The sequence below is a fragment of the Asterias amurensis genome, chromosome 3 (assembly GCF_032118995.1).
Source record: "Asterias amurensis chromosome 3, ASM3211899v1".
Lineage (NCBI taxonomy): Eukaryota > Metazoa > Echinodermata > Asteroidea > Forcipulatida > Asteriidae > Asterias > Asterias amurensis.
Genome location: NC_092650.1, coordinates 1,626,666 through 1,644,445, shown reverse-complemented (window position 1 = coordinate 1,644,445; position 17,780 = coordinate 1,626,666). Strand labels below are relative to the sequence as shown.

At 36.2% G+C, this 17,780-nt stretch overlaps 2 protein-coding genes across 2 annotated transcripts; one reads left to right on the top strand and one right to left on the bottom strand.

The window, feature by feature from the left end:
• Window positions 1-1,714: 1,714 nt before the first annotated feature.
• LOC139934481 (uncharacterized protein F13E9.13, mitochondrial-like) lies at window positions 1,715-6,731 on the bottom strand. The gene is made up of 7 exons (XM_071928728.1): window positions 6,643-6,731; window positions 5,681-5,829; window positions 4,857-4,939; window positions 3,949-4,135; window positions 3,298-3,448; window positions 2,123-2,250; window positions 1,715-1,947 (listed from the first exon to the last, which is right to left on the bottom strand). The coding sequence occupies exons 2-7, from the start codon at window positions 5,769-5,771 to the stop codon at window positions 1,745-1,747; spliced, it is 843 nt and encodes a 280-aa protein (XP_071784829.1). The 5' UTR covers window positions 5,772-5,829; window positions 6,643-6,731; the 3' UTR covers window positions 1,715-1,744.
• A 518-nt stretch (window positions 6,732-7,249) lies between these two features.
• LOC139934848 (G1/S-specific cyclin-E-like) lies at window positions 7,250-17,780 on the top strand. The gene is made up of 11 exons (XM_071929256.1): window positions 7,250-7,536; window positions 7,813-7,862; window positions 8,042-8,141; window positions 8,393-8,449; window positions 10,189-10,503; window positions 10,739-10,885; window positions 11,218-11,313; window positions 11,877-12,023; window positions 12,341-12,452; window positions 13,007-13,164; window positions 13,986-17,780. Exons 2-11 carry the CDS (start codon window positions 7,849-7,851, stop codon window positions 14,106-14,108), a joined length of 1,269 nt encoding a protein of 422 aa, XP_071785357.1. The 5' UTR covers window positions 7,250-7,536; window positions 7,813-7,848; the 3' UTR covers window positions 14,109-17,780.

Here is a 17,780-nt window from a genome sequence, read left to right as displayed (position 1 = left end):
TGACTGGTCTCTTACTGATTACCTTTCGTTAATATTAATTTGTTCAATTTAACACTTATTCAAATGAGAGTGTAGTATATGTGATGCAGTCAAGCAAAATTAGTTGTTTGTCGACCTAGGTCTTCTTTTTTTATAAATTTGAAAAGAGCATAATCTATGCTTCAATACAGTTGAATGAAACCACCTTTGGTTCAAAAGTTGTGAAAGTAGAGGCACCAAGAGATGGAGCTAGAGAATGAAACTGAGAAAAAAAGATTTCAAGGACGAGTTTTAATTGAACATATATCAGCACTTTAATTTAAATGCTAATTTTTTCCCCCTTTTTGATGTTATTTAGTAGAAAAAAAGTTGCCAATATAAAAATGGAAATTATTTTTGCATTTAAATTTTTTAAATCTTTATTTTACCCCTGTTGGCTTGTTTGGCTTGTTTCTCGATACCGATAATTGCAACAAACAACTTATTTAGCTTGCATGGGATTTGAGCCATTGCATGGTGAGGTGTCAATATATATTTGGTTTGAGGTAACACCATAAATTATATGTATCTACTTGCCAGGAAGATTTTGTTCTTTAAGAACCGTCTTGCTTTGTATTCTTACTATCGCAGAGTTTAGAATAGAAAACATAGAATAGAATAGATTTATTTATTGTCCACGTTAAAAAACATAGAAACTTGACATCCATCCCCATCAGCACTGATCACATCACATATGGTGATTTTACAGTCACCTTCTGATAGATATTTCTCAATCACTTTATATAACCCAATTTACCTTGAATACTTAGGTCACGTACATCAGGATGGTTCAACAGTATTACTTAACATAGCATTCATCCGAAACAAATGAATAATATCCGAATATCACCAGCTTTCCAACAACAAAGACTTCATCCTTGGGTTTAATTCTAACAAAAGACTTTATTACCCATGGCGACTTTTTAATCATTTTGTTGTGGAAGTAGCAACTGTGGACAATGGGTTATAATTTGTATGTAAATCTTACAGGGAATATTTTCAACACCTTAATTTTGCAAAAACTTGGAGGAATTGACTGACTGTACATGTATCTGTTTTTTCAGTGAAGGACTGCGTTTGCTACCAAACACCCATATACTATGAAGTTCTGTGGGCAACTTTAAGAATGTGCCGGCTGCATACAAAAAGGAAACATGCCTGCTAATAGAAGGGTCATACTTTGGAAATGCTCACAAGCTTTATGCAATTAGGCCCAGATTAATTGCATAGCTTGTCCTACTTCTTGATTTTACCTTCCTATGATACAAGTTTTATTTAAAATATTTTACAATAAAAGTTCATCCCTTTATTATTATCAAAACCAAATGGCAATTTTCATTTTGCATTCTTTGTTCATTTTAAAACTTACTGGTCTAAGATGAAATTTACTGGTATAAAACGAAATTCAATCAAATTGAAAGTGATCTGATCAAATGGGAGACTTTTGAGACCCTGGCAGCAGCAGACATAGTGGTCCTGTTTTGCGGCTCTGAGCGTGTGCACACATGCTCAGTATTGCGCGTGTAGGTCTGAACATGCGCGAGAACTGTTAAAATGGACCATCCAAAAGTCTCCCATTCTAAACAATGGTTTTAGCAAACAAAGTCTAGCGATCACATTTAAAAAATGACAAACCAACAACTACATACAAATAAATTTCAGCAGTGGCAGTGATGAATTTTCTGTTCAAGCTTACCATTACGATGTCCCGCCGTTTTGTAGATGGTTACGTTGTCCCGCCGTCTCGTAGATGTTTCACCTTGTCCATGAACCGTTGCACTTTACCAAAGTCAGGGTCAAAGTGCCATAGGTTGTTTTCCTTGAAGTGAGACCCAACAATGAGGGCGTTTGCAGCGAGGTAGTGCTGAACATTGTCCGTGGTAACTCCTGACCCGACCAAGACGGGTATGCTCACTGATTTCTGGACATCTGGAATGAATTGAATTGCAAGTTACACATTAACGATGTTGAGTTCACTTCAACTGGGTCAAAATCTTTGCTGAAAATCTTTGATGGCTGCAGACAATCTTAAAATGATGTAAAAACTGAATGTTTGGGAGAATTTACTGTGGAAACACGATTTACGCAGAAGGATTAAACTAACCAGAGATTTCTTGTTGACTGGCAGCTTTTCCTGTTGCACTCCCTGTTACAATGACTCCATCACTGCCAAAGAATTCAGCAGCCTCTGCAGTGTCTGCAATACTAACGTCTGACGTGATGGCGTGGGAGCTGTCAAACAATCGGAAAGAACAATGAGAATATCTGGCCTAAACCTCTTACTACATGAACTAGTTAGAGAGTTCAGGAGAAAGTCCCTTGGTAACATCAAGTCTGCTCTAGCAATGCAAAGGTGGGTTCCAAATCCACCTCGATTGATTTGCCTCATCCCCCAAAATTTGAATCTGATAAGCATTACTGATTGTTAGCGTCTCTAAGATTGTGTATTCCATTAACGCATTATTCTTCCTGCATGGACATAATAACTCTAGATTTTCGGCAATATCTGAAAAATGCAACATTTGAAATGACATTTTCGCAGGTTATTTTTATTGTTAGAATCTACATTGATGTAGGATTCAAACAATTTAACCATTCCAAAAACCAAAGGGATATTTCCCTTCAAGGATTCAAAGCCCAGAAAAGGAGACAAGAAAACAGTGAAACAGCTACAGATGAGAGAACATGAACTGCAGTGCATGCTTCAGGACCACTTCTGTAGCACACAAGTAACACAAGTAACCATAACTTACAATCCCCTAGAAAATTATGAGATCATTCAAATGTGAATGGATTCTCTTCTTGAAGATTGCCTGGAACTGGTTGCCTGTGAATTGCCTCGTCGTGTGACATGGCCCTAAGACTTATAGATTAAAGACATCGGACACTATTGGTAATTGTCAAAGACCAGTCTTCTCACTTGGTGTACCTCAACATATGCATAAAATAAAAATGTGAGAATGTGAAAATGTGAGCTCAATCGGTCATCAAAGTTTTGAGATAATAATGGAAGAAAAAAACACCCTTGTCATAGAAGTTGTGTGCTTTCAGATGCTTGATTTTGAGACATCAAAATCTAAATCTGACGTCTCGAAATCAAATTCGTGAAAAATTACATCTTTCTCGAAAACTACGTTACTTCAGAGGGAGCAGTTTTCACAATGTTTTACACTATCAACAGCTCTCCATTACTCGTTACCAAGTAAGGTTTTATGCTAATTATAATTTTGAGTAATTACCAATAGTGTCCAGTACCTTTAAAAATTGAAATCTACACACCAATGCTTTTTCTTGATGTCTGTGAAGATCTTGATATTGTCAGCTCCGATTTGTTTCCTGTATCTCAACAGATCTCCAGCACAGGAGTTCATCAGACCCTCATCACCAACATGGGCAAAGACAAAACCTTCAGCCCTGATGAAATCAAATCCTAAGGGATAAATAAATAATGAGAACAGTGGCCATTTATAATGCGCCATGTCTGGCTAAAAGACACTCCTGGCGCAAGAGAGATACAGAAGCAAGTAGTCCTACAATGAGTTACATAGATTGAAGCACAAGATAAGTTCAAATGAGATTTGAAGCTGGTATTTATAAGTAGTGACTTGTCAGAGATTTGGGGGGGGGGGGGAGGTGGGGAGTTTGTTCCATAGTGAAACTGGGGGGGGGAGCAATTCTGAACCCAAATTATGGAAGTATGGCCAAAGAATGCTGAATTGAAACTAAGTCTTTGTAATGTTTTTTGTTTTTTTTAATGCCCTACTGTGCTGCATTCAAGACCGTTATTTATCTTGATGATTTTTCTTTTTTTGTGTACTGGCCGAAAAGCGCGCATATCGGCCCGAAATTCGCGCAAATCGGCCCAACACGCAAGATTGTGCGAGAACCCTGATTGAATCAAGAGTGATAGGATATAGAGATTCAACCAACCTGCTGCTTGTGCTACTGATAATGCTTCCTTGTTACCACCAGACAAGATCTGAACACCACAAGGAATGCTCGGACATATCTCTCGGACTTTGCAAGCTACTGCTGTCATACTCGCTGTGATTTCTGTCCCCATACGCTCAGCTGGAAGATAGGGGACGTCGTGCATGTTTTCTATCATAATAGAATCCTATGGAAAGCACATGAGAAGTTTGGGTGTTACAAATGTTAATGCACGCAGACCATTACAATGATGATAACAGTCGATTAAAAAAAATATAATCGAAAGCTAAAGTGCTTTGTGAAATCCAGCAAACTTACTGAATAAAACTTGAAATTATTTTGCTAGAAACCGACTTTAACATGATTGTTTAAAGGCAGTGGACACTATTGGTATTTACTCAAAATAATTGTTAGCATAAAATCTTACTTGGTAACGAGTAATGGGGAGAGGGTTGATAGTAAAAAACATTGTGAGAACTCGCTCCCTCTGCAGTGACTTAGTTTTCGAGAAAAAAAAGTAATTTTCCACGAATTTTATTTTGAGACCTCAAGTTTAGAATTTGCGGTCTCGAAATCAAGCATTTGAAAGCATACAACTTCATGTGTCAAGGGTGTTTTTTCTTTCATGACCGGTTGAGCTCAAATTTTCACAGGTTTGTTATTTTATGCATATGTTAAGATACACCAAGTGAGAAGGCTGGTCTTAGACAATTACCAATAGTGTCCACTGTCTTTAAATTCTTTATGTTAGCGTTAAAAACCCAATATTTTGTGCAAACAAGTTTCATAGGAGAGAACACAAATTCAACACAAAAGAGGATCTTGTTGACACAAGTTTGCAAAGGAATTAAATTTGCAAAATGAGAATTTTGAAGAATAAAACAAAGCCTTAATGAACTCATACATACCACACCTGAATCTTTGTAGCCTTCTGCCTCTTTACAAGCTCTCTGAATAATATCCCTCATGGCAAGAGTATTCCTCGGACTGCCTGGGTTTAAAGGAACATTACAGAGTTGGTTTTGCTAGCAAAAAAGTTTTTGGCAGTGTAAAGCACTTTATGTAATCCAATAGACACATGAACTGACAAACCTGTAGAATATTAAGATCGATAGGCTATCTGGGTCACGAGAGAATATATTACAAATTTTGCATTGAATCGATGCCTATACAAAAATGAACAAAACGCCCACTGAGCGATAAACTCCAAACGCGAAATTATATTATTTTTTTCTCATAAAATGTGAAATTTCAGACAGAAATATTTTAAGGGATGTTTTCTACTATCATCATCATTACAACATGTAAGTTTTATGTAAATCTGTGATCTTCACGATTTTAGTTTCTTACTAATTCTGTAACGTTCCTTTAAGGAAAACAAATCATTCATAAAAGTAAAACTCTTATAAACCAGAGAAACTCAGGCCTGATACTTCACAGAGGCAACATGCCCCCTTGTCATTGCCTTGGTGCCCTAGAAAATGAAATGCTCAAAAAGAAATTTACAATTTCCTCGCAGGATGACCTTTACCAAGAAGAAAATGCCTTAGCGCCCTCAAATGGGTACGAGTTCAGTTTGGGTTAGGGTTCACCTATGAATCATGAGAGTTTGTTTGGGTTTATAGAATTCACCTACTTCCTTTTTAACATTTTGATTAAATTTAACCACACTATAACAACGAAATTCAGAGTTATTTCATGCCTACTTTTGTTTTGCTTTTTATGTACCTACCTGGTAGAGCTTTGACATGTATCATTCCGACAATGGCACTGTTGTTTCGGCCAAACAGCTGACAGAACATGCTCAACGCATTCTTTGCCATAATTCTGATTGTCTGCCAATCAACTGTCAAAAACTTAAGGACATCTTATTCAGAATTTCTGGAAATAATAAGAAAAACATGCTGTTATGGTGTCATCTCTGTCCTTACTCTATGGTGTCATTATGTAATTAAGACCCATACCCGAGATGACAACAGTGAATTATGATACCATTTACTGTAACAGAAATGTTTAACATCTAACCATCATCTTTTCAATTGTTTCAACAAAAAATAGTCATAACTGGGTAAATTATAGCTGCGATAATCAAAACCCTCCATCCTCCCGACGGTCTGTAAAATTCCTTATGACAGCAACATCTTCATTCTGTTTTACCAACAAATGGATCGTATTTTAACACAGATATAGTTAATAGTTGTTTAATAGCGGTCCGATTTGGCATCCATCCCAATGATTAATTAACATGACAAAATAAAAAAATAAAAAAATGGCCTTGTCATTTATTCAAATTCAGTGAAATCTAAATTTTTAAAGACAAAATTTCTCAAGAAAAAATACTGCTCTAAAAATACTTAATTAGTAAATCATCCATTGTCTTTGAAACTATTGGAAACTATTTTATTTATTGACTAATGCTTACTTATGCTCAAAAAGTTAAGTAAAACTGAACTTCCCTGCAGAAGAATGTACACCCAAATTATTGTACGAACAACTGAACTGTTTACCAATGTACACTCACACAGCACACATCATGTATGTAAACTCGCCATATTGTCATAAAAACACACGATTTTTACAATAAAATAACCATGTTTATATCATTCAAACGTCTCTCTTACATCAACACTGGTTAAAAACAAACCCTCAAGTACCCAATATTACAATTAAATTGATTAAACCGATTAATTTTACCTGAAATTGAGACTAAATTGCAGAGCCTACATTGCACGACAGCTTCACCGCACGTGTTCCACTTGTTGTGCATTGACTCGTAAATGAAGTCTTCAGGCAAGCATGTAAACAAACCGGGAATGCGGAAGTACAGAATGGACCAATCACGGACTTCGTTTCAGAATATCAGCAGACGTCCAAACTTAAACTAAAGTTTTTGTATAAACTAATTGCCAGAAAGTGAAAAACAACAATAAGATTTCATTACAGTTATAACAAAAAGTATTTAGTCTTCTTTTTGGACAAAAAATTTACTTCAGCATCCCTCAAAAATATCGAAAACAAGCAGATATGTGCTTAATTTTCCCGCGTCGAAACACAAACTCAGTTTTCCCGGGCAGTGGATTCTGTGTGTGAAAAAAAATCTGTAAAAGGCGTAACTTTTGGGAGAATCATATATTTTTAGGATAAGAAATTATTCATTTACAGAATAAATGTTTTGAATGTCAACTATTTTACTCTTTTATATGAAATAATTGAGTATTTTACAAGAGTTTTAAACCCGGCGCGAAGTTTTTCGCGGCAAAAATACGCCACCTTCGTCGGACGGCATTCCCTCTGCGCACTGTCGATGCGTACAGTTTGGCGGGGTTTCATTCCAGGGAGAAGATCGTTCAGTGGTTGGAGTAAAAGAGCCGGTCCATAAAATTTGCTCTAATTTTGCTCCTTCTTGGTGAATTTTGCTAAAATTTGTCGAGGAGGAATAAACTTGACTACTTTAAGGACTGGTGGAGTTTCAGATCTATATGAGATTTGGTTCGGACATTCAGGCATTGGATTCGAGCTGGTCGCTACGTGATTTGACTCGGCCTTTGTCACTATATTTTTGGATAACTTCATCCAGCTGGCCCAAAAGTAAGTTGCACTTTCGTGTCTTTTTTCACTTGGTTCGCACAGCCTTAAATGGTTTTCCTTAAGGTACTTGATATTGTATGGTGTCATCCACGAAATATCAAAAAATTGTAGGTATTGGTAATAATTAAAGGTGGAAAAATGCCAGCTTTGTAATTTACTTTGAACGGGCCAAGTATGGAGTACAAAGGGTCGAGCAAAACCCACCGTTCGTAACTCTCAAAAGTCTGACGAAGGGGTTTTGAAAATCTGAATTTTTTCCTGATTTTTGTTCAACAGTTGACAGCGAAGTGAGAACATCGGGTTCAGGGGGATATGTCGAGAAGAAGGTAAGAGGTTTGCTTAAAATGTAGTTAAACCGGTATTTTTTAATGATTTTTGATTATTTACGTGTGAAATTGACATGAACAACTTTGCTTTTCCAAAGTTTTCGATTCGAACCATGTAACGTTAGTAGGACCTAGTTTTCAAGCTGAAATTTCTCTTTTTTGTTCACCTTCAATTTTAGTCAGCGGTTGCAGAGTAGACATGACACAAGTCTGCCTGACACCGATGAAGATGAATTTGTCATTTGTTCGAGAAAAAGGAAGGAAAGAGACGATGATTTGGTGAGTTAATTTCTGGGTTCGACACCAGTGCAGTTGATCAGTTGATGTGTGTGGAAATACGCCGGTATGTTTTGTATGGTTTTGTACACAAACTTCCATCGGAATTTTTACGTGGACCAGTGGAGGGGGCTTTATTGATTTCCCGGGGATCATGGGTCTTTGTGAAAATTCTAAGGTCACTCTATCTAAGTCTAAGTTCACCCCCAAACATTCCCGCCATTTGTCACTAAATTTCTATAATTTTCTTACAGGATGAAGAGCTACATTCTGCAGAAATCCAAAGAAGAAGGCAACAGTTTCAAATTCAAGTGAGTTTTCATGCCTTTTTTAGTGTGATTTTCAGTTGATTGGTGGTGTGTGTGGGATTTTGCCAGCTGCGTTTTGTTGAGGGGGTCCCAGATCATTTCGCGGGTTGGTTGGGATCGCCTGCTCTCGACTGTTTGTGTACTTTTTATTTTTGGCAAAATTGTAAAGAATTATGATAAATACGAAACTAAATGAAATTTAATGGAACTATTCCATATCATTTAAATAAATCATTTGCAAATTTCTAAAAAATCTTGAAGCAAAATTTGAACAAAAATTGTCTTTGAAAGTTTAAATTTGTGATGTCTTCAAATTGAATTTCGTGATTTAAAAAAAATGATATTTAATTTTTTATTTTTTTTTAATTAAAAGTATTTCACTAGCCCCATTAAGAGCGAAAAAAACACCTTCTAAATTTGTTTAGTCATACAAATGTATATGTACAAATCCAATTGAACTATTCAAACAAACAACAAATTTTATGCCCAATTATTATTTTTGTACTGCTTTACAACAAAAACAGTCACTTGGAAATGTTTTTTTTTTTAGGATTTGTTTTTAAATAATTATATTTTTAGTTAAAAAACAATAAATTCTTAACACAAACATACTTAATCTTTTGGTTTCATGTTATTTCTCTTGACATTTTTACTGACAAAATTTGATTTTAAAACAACAATGAACAATATTTTATATGGCTGGGCATTTTGTGATGATTTTACAGAAATTAAATGGTCTCTAAAGGGTTTTAAAATAAGGTGTTTAGCTGAAAAACAAATTATTAAAAATTTGATGGAATAAAGAAGTACAACATAAAAAAAAACACTCATCATCCTCTTGACACTCTAAATGACATCTGAAATTCAATTTTCCTCATTTAAGGGACCAACATGTCAAATGGGCTGTTTCTTACACCCCCTCCCATCTTAAGTAAAAACCAAGTCTTTAATCTACTTTGCTTTGGGTATGCATTAATTATTCAGTGACATAACCACACATTTCTTAGTTGAACTTTACCTGTATTGTTAATAACACAATGCCAACACAAGTGCTTTTTACAGGCCCACCCTATGTGGGAGATTGTAGTTGCCTTTATGTTTACAGCTTACTGAGTAAACATGGAGACGTGTAACTGCAGGAAATAGTCGTATGTTGTTACTGTGTTTACCAAAGGTTTTTGAAAGTTCAATGTTCACAGGGACATGATAGAACATGCCTACGATAGATGACATGCATTCATGTGGAAGTTTTGTGCGATTCTTTTGTGACAATTTGACCATTGCTGTTTACAAAAAGGGGGCTTCAGATGTGTTTTTAAAAAAAATTGTTTGGCCTTGCCTATAACTTCAGCAATTTTGACTATGTGATGAGAGTAGCAGTTTCGTACTTGTAGCAAAAAATTTTTGTTTTCAAGATAATCTGAACTCCAAGAACTCTACAAGAGTCAAGTTTTTTGTTTTGTTTTTTCACTTGTTCTCAATTTTAAATGCATCTCAAAATCGATCTCTTTTGGAGATCAAACTACATGTAGCCTTTGGTTGTCTTTTTGTATAGCAGAGTGTTTGCGCCAAGAGTGTCGTCCTTGACAGACATGGCGCACTAGAAATATTCAATATTATTAGGACTTATAAGAAAAGTGAAACTTTCAGTGGCAACATTAAGATGAATTCTTTCAAATTTGTTTTAAGGCTTTCTCAATTCTTAATTCTTAAACTTAAAACTAAATCTTATTCTTTGACAGAACTGTTGGGTTCCAATTTCGGAGTCAGGTGGTTTTGAAACGTCTTCCCTCGTCCCCACACCACACCAAGAGCCGACGACCCCTTCCGAACAGCTCTTAGAATCCGGCTCAAAGTTCCGCTTCAAGAACCTCTTCCCTACTCCCCTTGCCGACAGGAGGTCTCCCTTGCCGATGTTGAACTGGGCAGATTCAAAGGAAGTATGGAGAATCATGCTTGAGAAAGAATCCAACTATGTTCACGATACAAGGTGCTTGGACAGCCATCCGAGCCTTGAGAAACGAATGAGGGCAATTCTTCTAGACTGGTTAATTGAAGTGAGTAGAGAGATGTCTTGGGTAACAATTCTGTCTTAAAGATCATTCAAACTTTTAAGTCATGGAAAAAATATGCTGCAAAAATGTATTGTGCTTGCCCAATTCACTTGATGTCATCATCATCACAATAATCTTGGAGCAAGTTCGAGTGGCATTTTAGCAACAAGGGGTCATAACAAGACACTTTCAATTGAACAATAACTTATTGACCGATTGATTGTTTTTTTCTCATCAGGTCTGTGAGGTTTACCGGTTACACCGAGAGACATTCTACTTAGCGACAGACTTCATCGATAGATATCTCGCAAAAGTAAACAATTTACCAAAGAGTCAACTGCAGCTGATCGGGATTACGGCGTTGTTCATTGCAGCTAAACTAGAAGTAAGTTTTCTCTGCTAGGGTGTCTCTTGTAATTAGGGCCTGACACAAAAAATTTAATTGCTTTTACAATCTCAATAACCTGGTTTGAATCCAACATTGGACTTGAGCCTTGCATGTGGATTCAGTCTGTCGCCTCACAAGTGTTAGTCTTACCAGATTGCATGGGTTTCCCTATAACTTGGGGTTATCCTCCCACGTCTAAAACTGACATTTCCCTACACCTTCTCTACACGTGTTTCTTCAGGTCTACGGATCACAACACAGTCACTTTTAGGGATCCCTGTCTTCATATTCATAAATAAATAAATATTTCAATTTCTTTTCTTCAACAGGAAATATATCCTCCAAAGCTTCATGATTTTTCCTATGTCACAGACGGTGCTAGCACAGATCAAGAAATACTCAAACAAGAACTTATCATTCTTAAGGTAAGGAAAATAAACACTCCAATATTTGGCATTGTGGTCGGCCCTTTCATGGCCCTTTCAACGGCCTAACTCACAAAATTACATTTTGAGAAAAGCAAGTACAGAGATAAGCTGTTTTGCCCTTAACGGGACGTAAGTGTAAAAGAGGCTGAGATAGGACATGTTATGTTCACATCAACCAACTAATTCAACGCCGCCGCTCCGCCTTCTTCTGTCATGTTGCTCGCCTGGCTGACAACATTCCAGCTAAAAAGGCCCTATGCATCGCTATCAACTCCAGGGGAGGCCTAGCACCGGCTCCTGGCTGGAAGAGACCTAGAGGCCGCCCACGATCATCCTTGGGTCAACAACTTGGCCGGCCTAGCGAAATCGACCACATGTGACGTGAGGCTGTAGGACGTGGACACAGGAGATCGGCGCGACAGACCCTTGCTGTCTCTGTGGTTGATTGATTGTACCCGCTGCTAAGACATAAGGTTAACAATCTTGGAGAGTTTTTTTTTCGTCAGTGCTTTTTCTGTTTCCAATTTTAAAACCTTCAACTGTGTTGCATTTGTTTGCAGGCGTTGAAGTGGGACCTCTCACCAGTAACAGTGAATACATGGCTGAATATCTACCTTCAGCTCAGTAAAGGAAACCACACTGTACATAGCAACCACAACTTCCTTCTACCAGAATACTCAGGTCATCAGTTTGTAAATATTGCTCAGGTGAGTCCCAGAACCAGCCTCGTTACCACAGACAGGGCGCCGTATCGATACCTCTCATCACTATTCCATGGCAACAGCCTCGCTACCATGGCAACGCTCAATTATAATGCCTTTCACCACTTACCCTTTGGGAGGGATGGACTGACAAAAACGTTGTTAAAGTCTATGGACAAATTTTTAAGGGGGTAAAGACCAAGGGGCGGCAGAGGCCTAGATCAGGGGCAACAGAAGCCATGCCCTCCAAGTTACTTCCAGGCCTGTTCTTTATTTGTCTTCTTTTCTGTGTGTTCATAAATTCTTTGATTTGCTCTCCACAGCTCCTGGATCTTTGTATATTAGATATTGGATGTCTACAGTTCCCATATAGTGTTGTAGCAGCCTCAGCACTTTACCATATGACGTCACAAGAACTTGTGCTAGAAGTTACAGGTAAGAGGAAACAAAAACCAAAAATTCTGAAGCCAGTATAATATAAAGGAAAGAAATACATAGCATAACTTAGAAAGAGTTACTTTCTTATTCAGTTGAAATGTGCAGAAATCTCTTTTGAGAAGTGTTGGTTCTAAAAAGAACGACTCAGTATGCTCTGATCGTTTTGTTCTGGAAGAACCTGTGGTTGACAACTCAGCTTTTCGATCAGTTTGCTCTGATCGTCTTCATCAAGAGGTTGAGTTGTCAACATTGGTTCTTTTCAGAACCAACACTACTCAAAAGAAATTTAAACATGGTGTTACCGCAAACCTTCCCTGATTATACTCCCACCGTGCAAAGTTTCACACCCTACATAACTTTCTTATTTTTGTTTATTTGGTTTGCAGTAGCACCATGTGTATACATGTATCTACTTGGTAGATAGATGATGTTCCTTTGAGAACTTGTCTTGCTGTGCAGAGTAGATTTTCCGGAAAGCAGGAGACTTCTCACGTCTAAAAGACCTGTCCTACGAATATTAACTACTACCTTTCTGATTGTTATTTCTGTAGGCATGAAGTGGGACGACATAGCAGCGTGTGTTCATTGGATGTCAGCATTTGCAATAACGATACGAGAGGCAGGTCTCGTTGAACCAAGAGGCTTCAAACATATATTTTCAGATGATGCCCACAACATACAAACCCATGCCAACGACCTTCAACTACTTGTAAGTGTTGCTCTGTCTTAATGACAGTCATGATGTTCTTCCTCCCTAAAGCCTGGGCCCAATTTCAAAAAGCCTGTAAGCACAAAAAATTGCTTAGCATAAAATTTCTTCTTTGATAAAAACAGGATTACCAACCAATTTCCATTTATTGCATATTGCTTGATACTGGTATTCAGCTGTTATTTGCTTATCTTAAAAATCACGTGGCAATTTGGTTGGTAATCCTGTGTTTATCAAGGAAGAAATTTCATGCTATTAAGCGAATTTTGTGCTTACAGGCTTTATGAAAATGGGCCCTGGTTCATACTTCCTGCGAATGTGAATGCAAAGTGAATTTTGATGCCACAGGGCTGTTTCTCAGCGAATGTTTTGCAGGAGTTAAACACAGTTCAACTGTTGCAAGTATGTGACGTCAAAATTTGCTTTGCATTCATAGGAAGTATGAACCAGGCTTTATTCCCAATTTTTGTGTGCTGTGCTCTTACTTTACCACCAATGACTCTCAGGGCTCGAATTTAGGGAGAAGTCCACAAGACAGGGGCCCAGTCTAAGGTCTCTGTTGCCCTGGTCTCGGTGACCATAAAAAGGTTTTAAGATGTGTCAATGGAAACGCCTTTTCATACTAAATATTAAGCCCAGAAGTTGGACTTACATTTTGAACAAATTACTTGGGGAGAGCACTTGGTAAACAGTGCTTGATAAACATCGGTGTATGGGTAAAAAAGTTAAAAACCTCAGATGTTTTACTTAATAGGGTTAGGTAACATTGAAGATGAGTTGCATTCCTCCAATTGAAAATTTCTCTTTGATTCTTTTGACAGGATAAAGCGTTAGAGAGACTTGAGCATATTATGCAACCCATGAACTGCAGCCCAGTCCACGTACCAGGAGTCCTCACACCCCCTCATAGTCATCACAAGTCTCGTACGCAAAGCGTTCTATGAAACCAGGTTTGCCTTATCATTTTCACGCTTAACTTTTACGGGTGTTTTTCTTCTTCTTTTTCGTAACAAAGCTGCTGATTAAAATAATCCATCAATGTTGTTACTTTATGATACACTTTTTCATGAAGTAAATTAGTTCTTTTGTGTTAAATCAATGTAAGTTGGAAGGAGAGAAAAGTTGGTAGACTTGTAAAGAAGATATATAACAGAAACATTTTACCAGCCAAAATTATATTAAGTTTACATTTTTGTGACTGATGCCCCTCTCTATTTTTGCTTAGCGAAGAAATTTGTTGAGCAGTTTAACAGCTTTATGAAATTTGGTCCATATCTTAATGACCAAGTATGCATTTGTAATGAAGTTTCCAGAACAAGATGTATTCTAATACCGTCAAATCAAACTTTTGAAATATGATCAACAGGTTTGCGAAAAATGACTGTCAAGGTGTTTTTTTTTTTCATTTTTCACCTCTATGTGTAGCTTTAAGTTGACTGTAGTTCGTTTACAATGAAAATAGCTCTCATAAATTCTTTTTGAAGTTTTTAATTTGTTTTTTCCTTCAAAATTAAAACGGGTAATGTATGTATAAGACAATTGTGCCCTGCAAGGGACACTAGGCTGTTCGTAGATTTCCATCATTTCGTCATGTCAGTTTCAAAATAAGTGTTTTATACTCTTTTCTAGCAACTGTTAGTTTTAACCGAGAAAAATAAGGTTTATCAAAATAACTGTACATTTTTCATTGTCTCTGAGTTGAAAATTGATATAAAAAAAATGTAAAAATATAAAAAAATAATGTGCCTTATTGAAGGATACTACACAATATAACTTATTCTCAACCACAAAAGATTAGCGTTTATATTATATTAAAGAAGGAAATAGGGTAAAAGGCAACTAAAGTCAACGTTTTAGAGATTCTTTGGAGGGACTGCTAGAGACATTTAACAAGATGGCAAGAGCTGACGCTAATGCAGGATTTGACCTACTTCCTCTTAACCAAAAAGGACATCGTAAAGGTCATGTCATGAAATTATATTTTCCACTCGATCCCATATTTACACAGTACATTTCTACAACAACAAAAAACAACAATTTCTGTACTGACATGTATTGTTTTTCCCAGACATTCTTCAAAAACCCAGAAACGATTACTTTCAAATAGTTTTAACGATTTCCGAATGGTTGTAAAATGTGCTTTTTGCCTTACTCCCTCCTCTCAAATATAACTGTAGCGCCCTCTTGTGGTTGAATATAATATCTGTAGCTTCCAAATAATATATCAAACCATTTTAAATGTAATTGTAATAATTGTAAATACTGAATTTCTTAAAGCAAACCATGTTTGCAATAATAGGCTGAAGGAGTTGCGCCAGTTGACAAATTGATTTAATTTAATATAAACTATTTTGAAGCTATCTTAGTCAGGTTCCCCATATACCCATCAACAATGCTACAATATAAATTATAATATTGTAAAACGGGACCAGACTATATGCATCAGTTTTTAAAACTGCTTTGAATTACAAGAAGGAATTTCTATTCAAGTTCTGAAAATGATTATAAGTGCCAGTATTTGTCAGTAAAATTAAGTTTTTTCCAGTTGTATTTCTAAACCCCAGTATGTTTGGCTTAAAGGAACACGTTGCCTTGGATCGGTCGAGTTGGTCGTTGAAAAGCGTTTTGTGACTGTTTGTTTTAGAATGCATATGGTTAGAAAGATGATGTAAAAGTAGAATACAATGATCTACACAAATATGCCTCAAAATTGCATGTTTTTTTTTTTACCTCGTCCAATAACATGGTCGGCCATTTATGGGAGTCAAAATGTTGACTCCCATAAATGGCCGACGGTGACAGTTTGCGATGAAAAAGTGGATCATTGTATTCTACTTTTAAAACATCTTTCTAACCATATACATTTCATAACAAACGGTTTCACACACTTTTTATAGACCAACTCGTCCGTCCAAGGGGATGTGCTCCTTTAAGACCCTCTCAAGCCCTCCGAAATCCACTGGTCTTTGGTAACTCAATGCCCAATTTGTTTCAACTTTAATAAGATAGGGTATGTTTATTCCAATGATGAGCAATTTTTATTTGACTTATTGTCAGACAACTTCCGGAATGGGATTTTTGAGGATTTTGGACAGTTGTTAAAAAAAAAAAAGCCAGAAAAATACAGGACTTTTTTTAGGATTTTGTATTAGTTATTTGTGATACATGGTGGTGTGACAGGGTATCCACATACAGCCATCCATTTTGTTTGAGAATTTTTTTGATTTTTTTAATATTATCTTAAATGAAGCTCAAGCTCTGCCCAAACATTTTCTTTTCCCCTGAAACTATAACATTATTTAATAATTTTACATTCCAAATTTCCAGACTATTTAATTCTTTCCCAGACGCTTTTAAAGTTCAGGCAACTCATTCACTAAGAGCGTTGATGACTGAGGTATTTAAGTATTAATGCACTAATCTTTTTATGTACACGTATACGTTAATGCTGTGTGTAATATATATATTTATTGTCGTGTTGTATAGAAAGTTTCTATTAGAGTTTTGGTTTTAAATGCTAATGTTTCTCGGTGGACATGACGGTAAGAAAATGGAAAAAGTTTGAGAATTGTTGATTTTTGTTTTCCTTTTAGTTGTGAATGCTCTAGGATTTGGGTACTTTTTCAAAATGTACACAGATTTACATTAACTTACAGGGTTTGAAGATAATGATAGTGGAAAGCTTCCCTTCATACGAACTGAGGTTCTGTAGTTTTTGAGAAATGGGTAAAACATTTTACATGCTAAACTGAGACGAAAATTATTTGTTTTACTCATTTCTCAAAAACTACAGCACCTCAGAAAGTACAATTTCCAGGGAAGCTTTCTACTATCATAATCTTCAAACTGTGTAAGTTTAATGTAAATCTGTGGACATTGTGTTTTATGTTAGGAAAAAGTACATAGACCCTTTAAAAACGAATGATTAGAATGTGTTTACTTAAAAAATAAGAATTTGAAGCTGATTATAATGAATGTGTTTTTAAAGAAAATTTACACTGATTGACACTGCACAACTCTCAACCAATGATAAGTCTTCCTTTAACCTCGGTGAGGGCAGTGTTTGAGCTAGTGGCGTCATAATTTAAAGGGTCTATAAAGCTTTGCTATGAAATTGTATCAAACGAAAAAACATTTGTGCCTTCTCTGTAATTAATCAGCACTTAAATATTTAACCCAGTGTCAAAAGACTTCAGGAGTACTCTACAAGAAACAGTTCAAAATATTGAATTAAATTTTAAAGTACTTAGAATTTTTAATTGTTTAAAAAGAATGTAATATGCTGAAAGAAGGAGATCAAACAGGCATGATATTTTTCGTACTCCAATTTTATTTTATTTTTGCCCTTTGGAAAAATCAGAAAGGTTTTTATTAAATATCATGAAAAGTCTTCTAAGGCTTGTACCCATATGCACGTACATGTAGGTCAACACTTGTAATCAATTAAATTTTCCTTTTTTTTTTCAAAGACCAAATATCAAGCCTGCATTAAAATCAAGTTCACAATTTCTCCCCAAACCACTTATTTCTGGACTTAAAAATTAGTATTATTATTATTTGGTCGATTGATTTGAAACAAGATTGTTGACGTTTTGTTTTTGGGGGTGTTTTTTTTT

Bases quoted from the DNA above. Each gene is read 5' to 3' on its own strand.
- LOC139934848 (XM_071929256.1), top strand. The intron at 11,314-11,876 runs GTAAGGAAAATA...ATTTGTTTGCAG, and splicing joins AAGAACTTATCATTCTTAAG to GCGTTGAAGTGGGACCTCTC. The intron at 12,024-12,340 runs GTGAGTCCCAGA...TGCTCTCCACAG, and splicing joins AGTTTGTAAATATTGCTCAG to CTCCTGGATCTTTGTATATT.
- LOC139934481 (XM_071928728.1), bottom strand. From the start codon at position 5,771: ATGGCAAAGAATGCGTTGAGCATGTTCTGTCAGCTGTTTGGCCGAAAC. The intron at 4,136-4,856 runs GTATGTATGAGT...TGCTTTCCATAG, and splicing joins GCTACAAAGATTCAGGTGTG to GATTCTATTATGATAGAAAA. The intron at 2,251-3,297 runs GTGTGTAGATTT...ATTGTTTGACAG, and splicing joins GACATCAAGAAAAAGCATTG to CTCCCACGCCATCACGTCAG.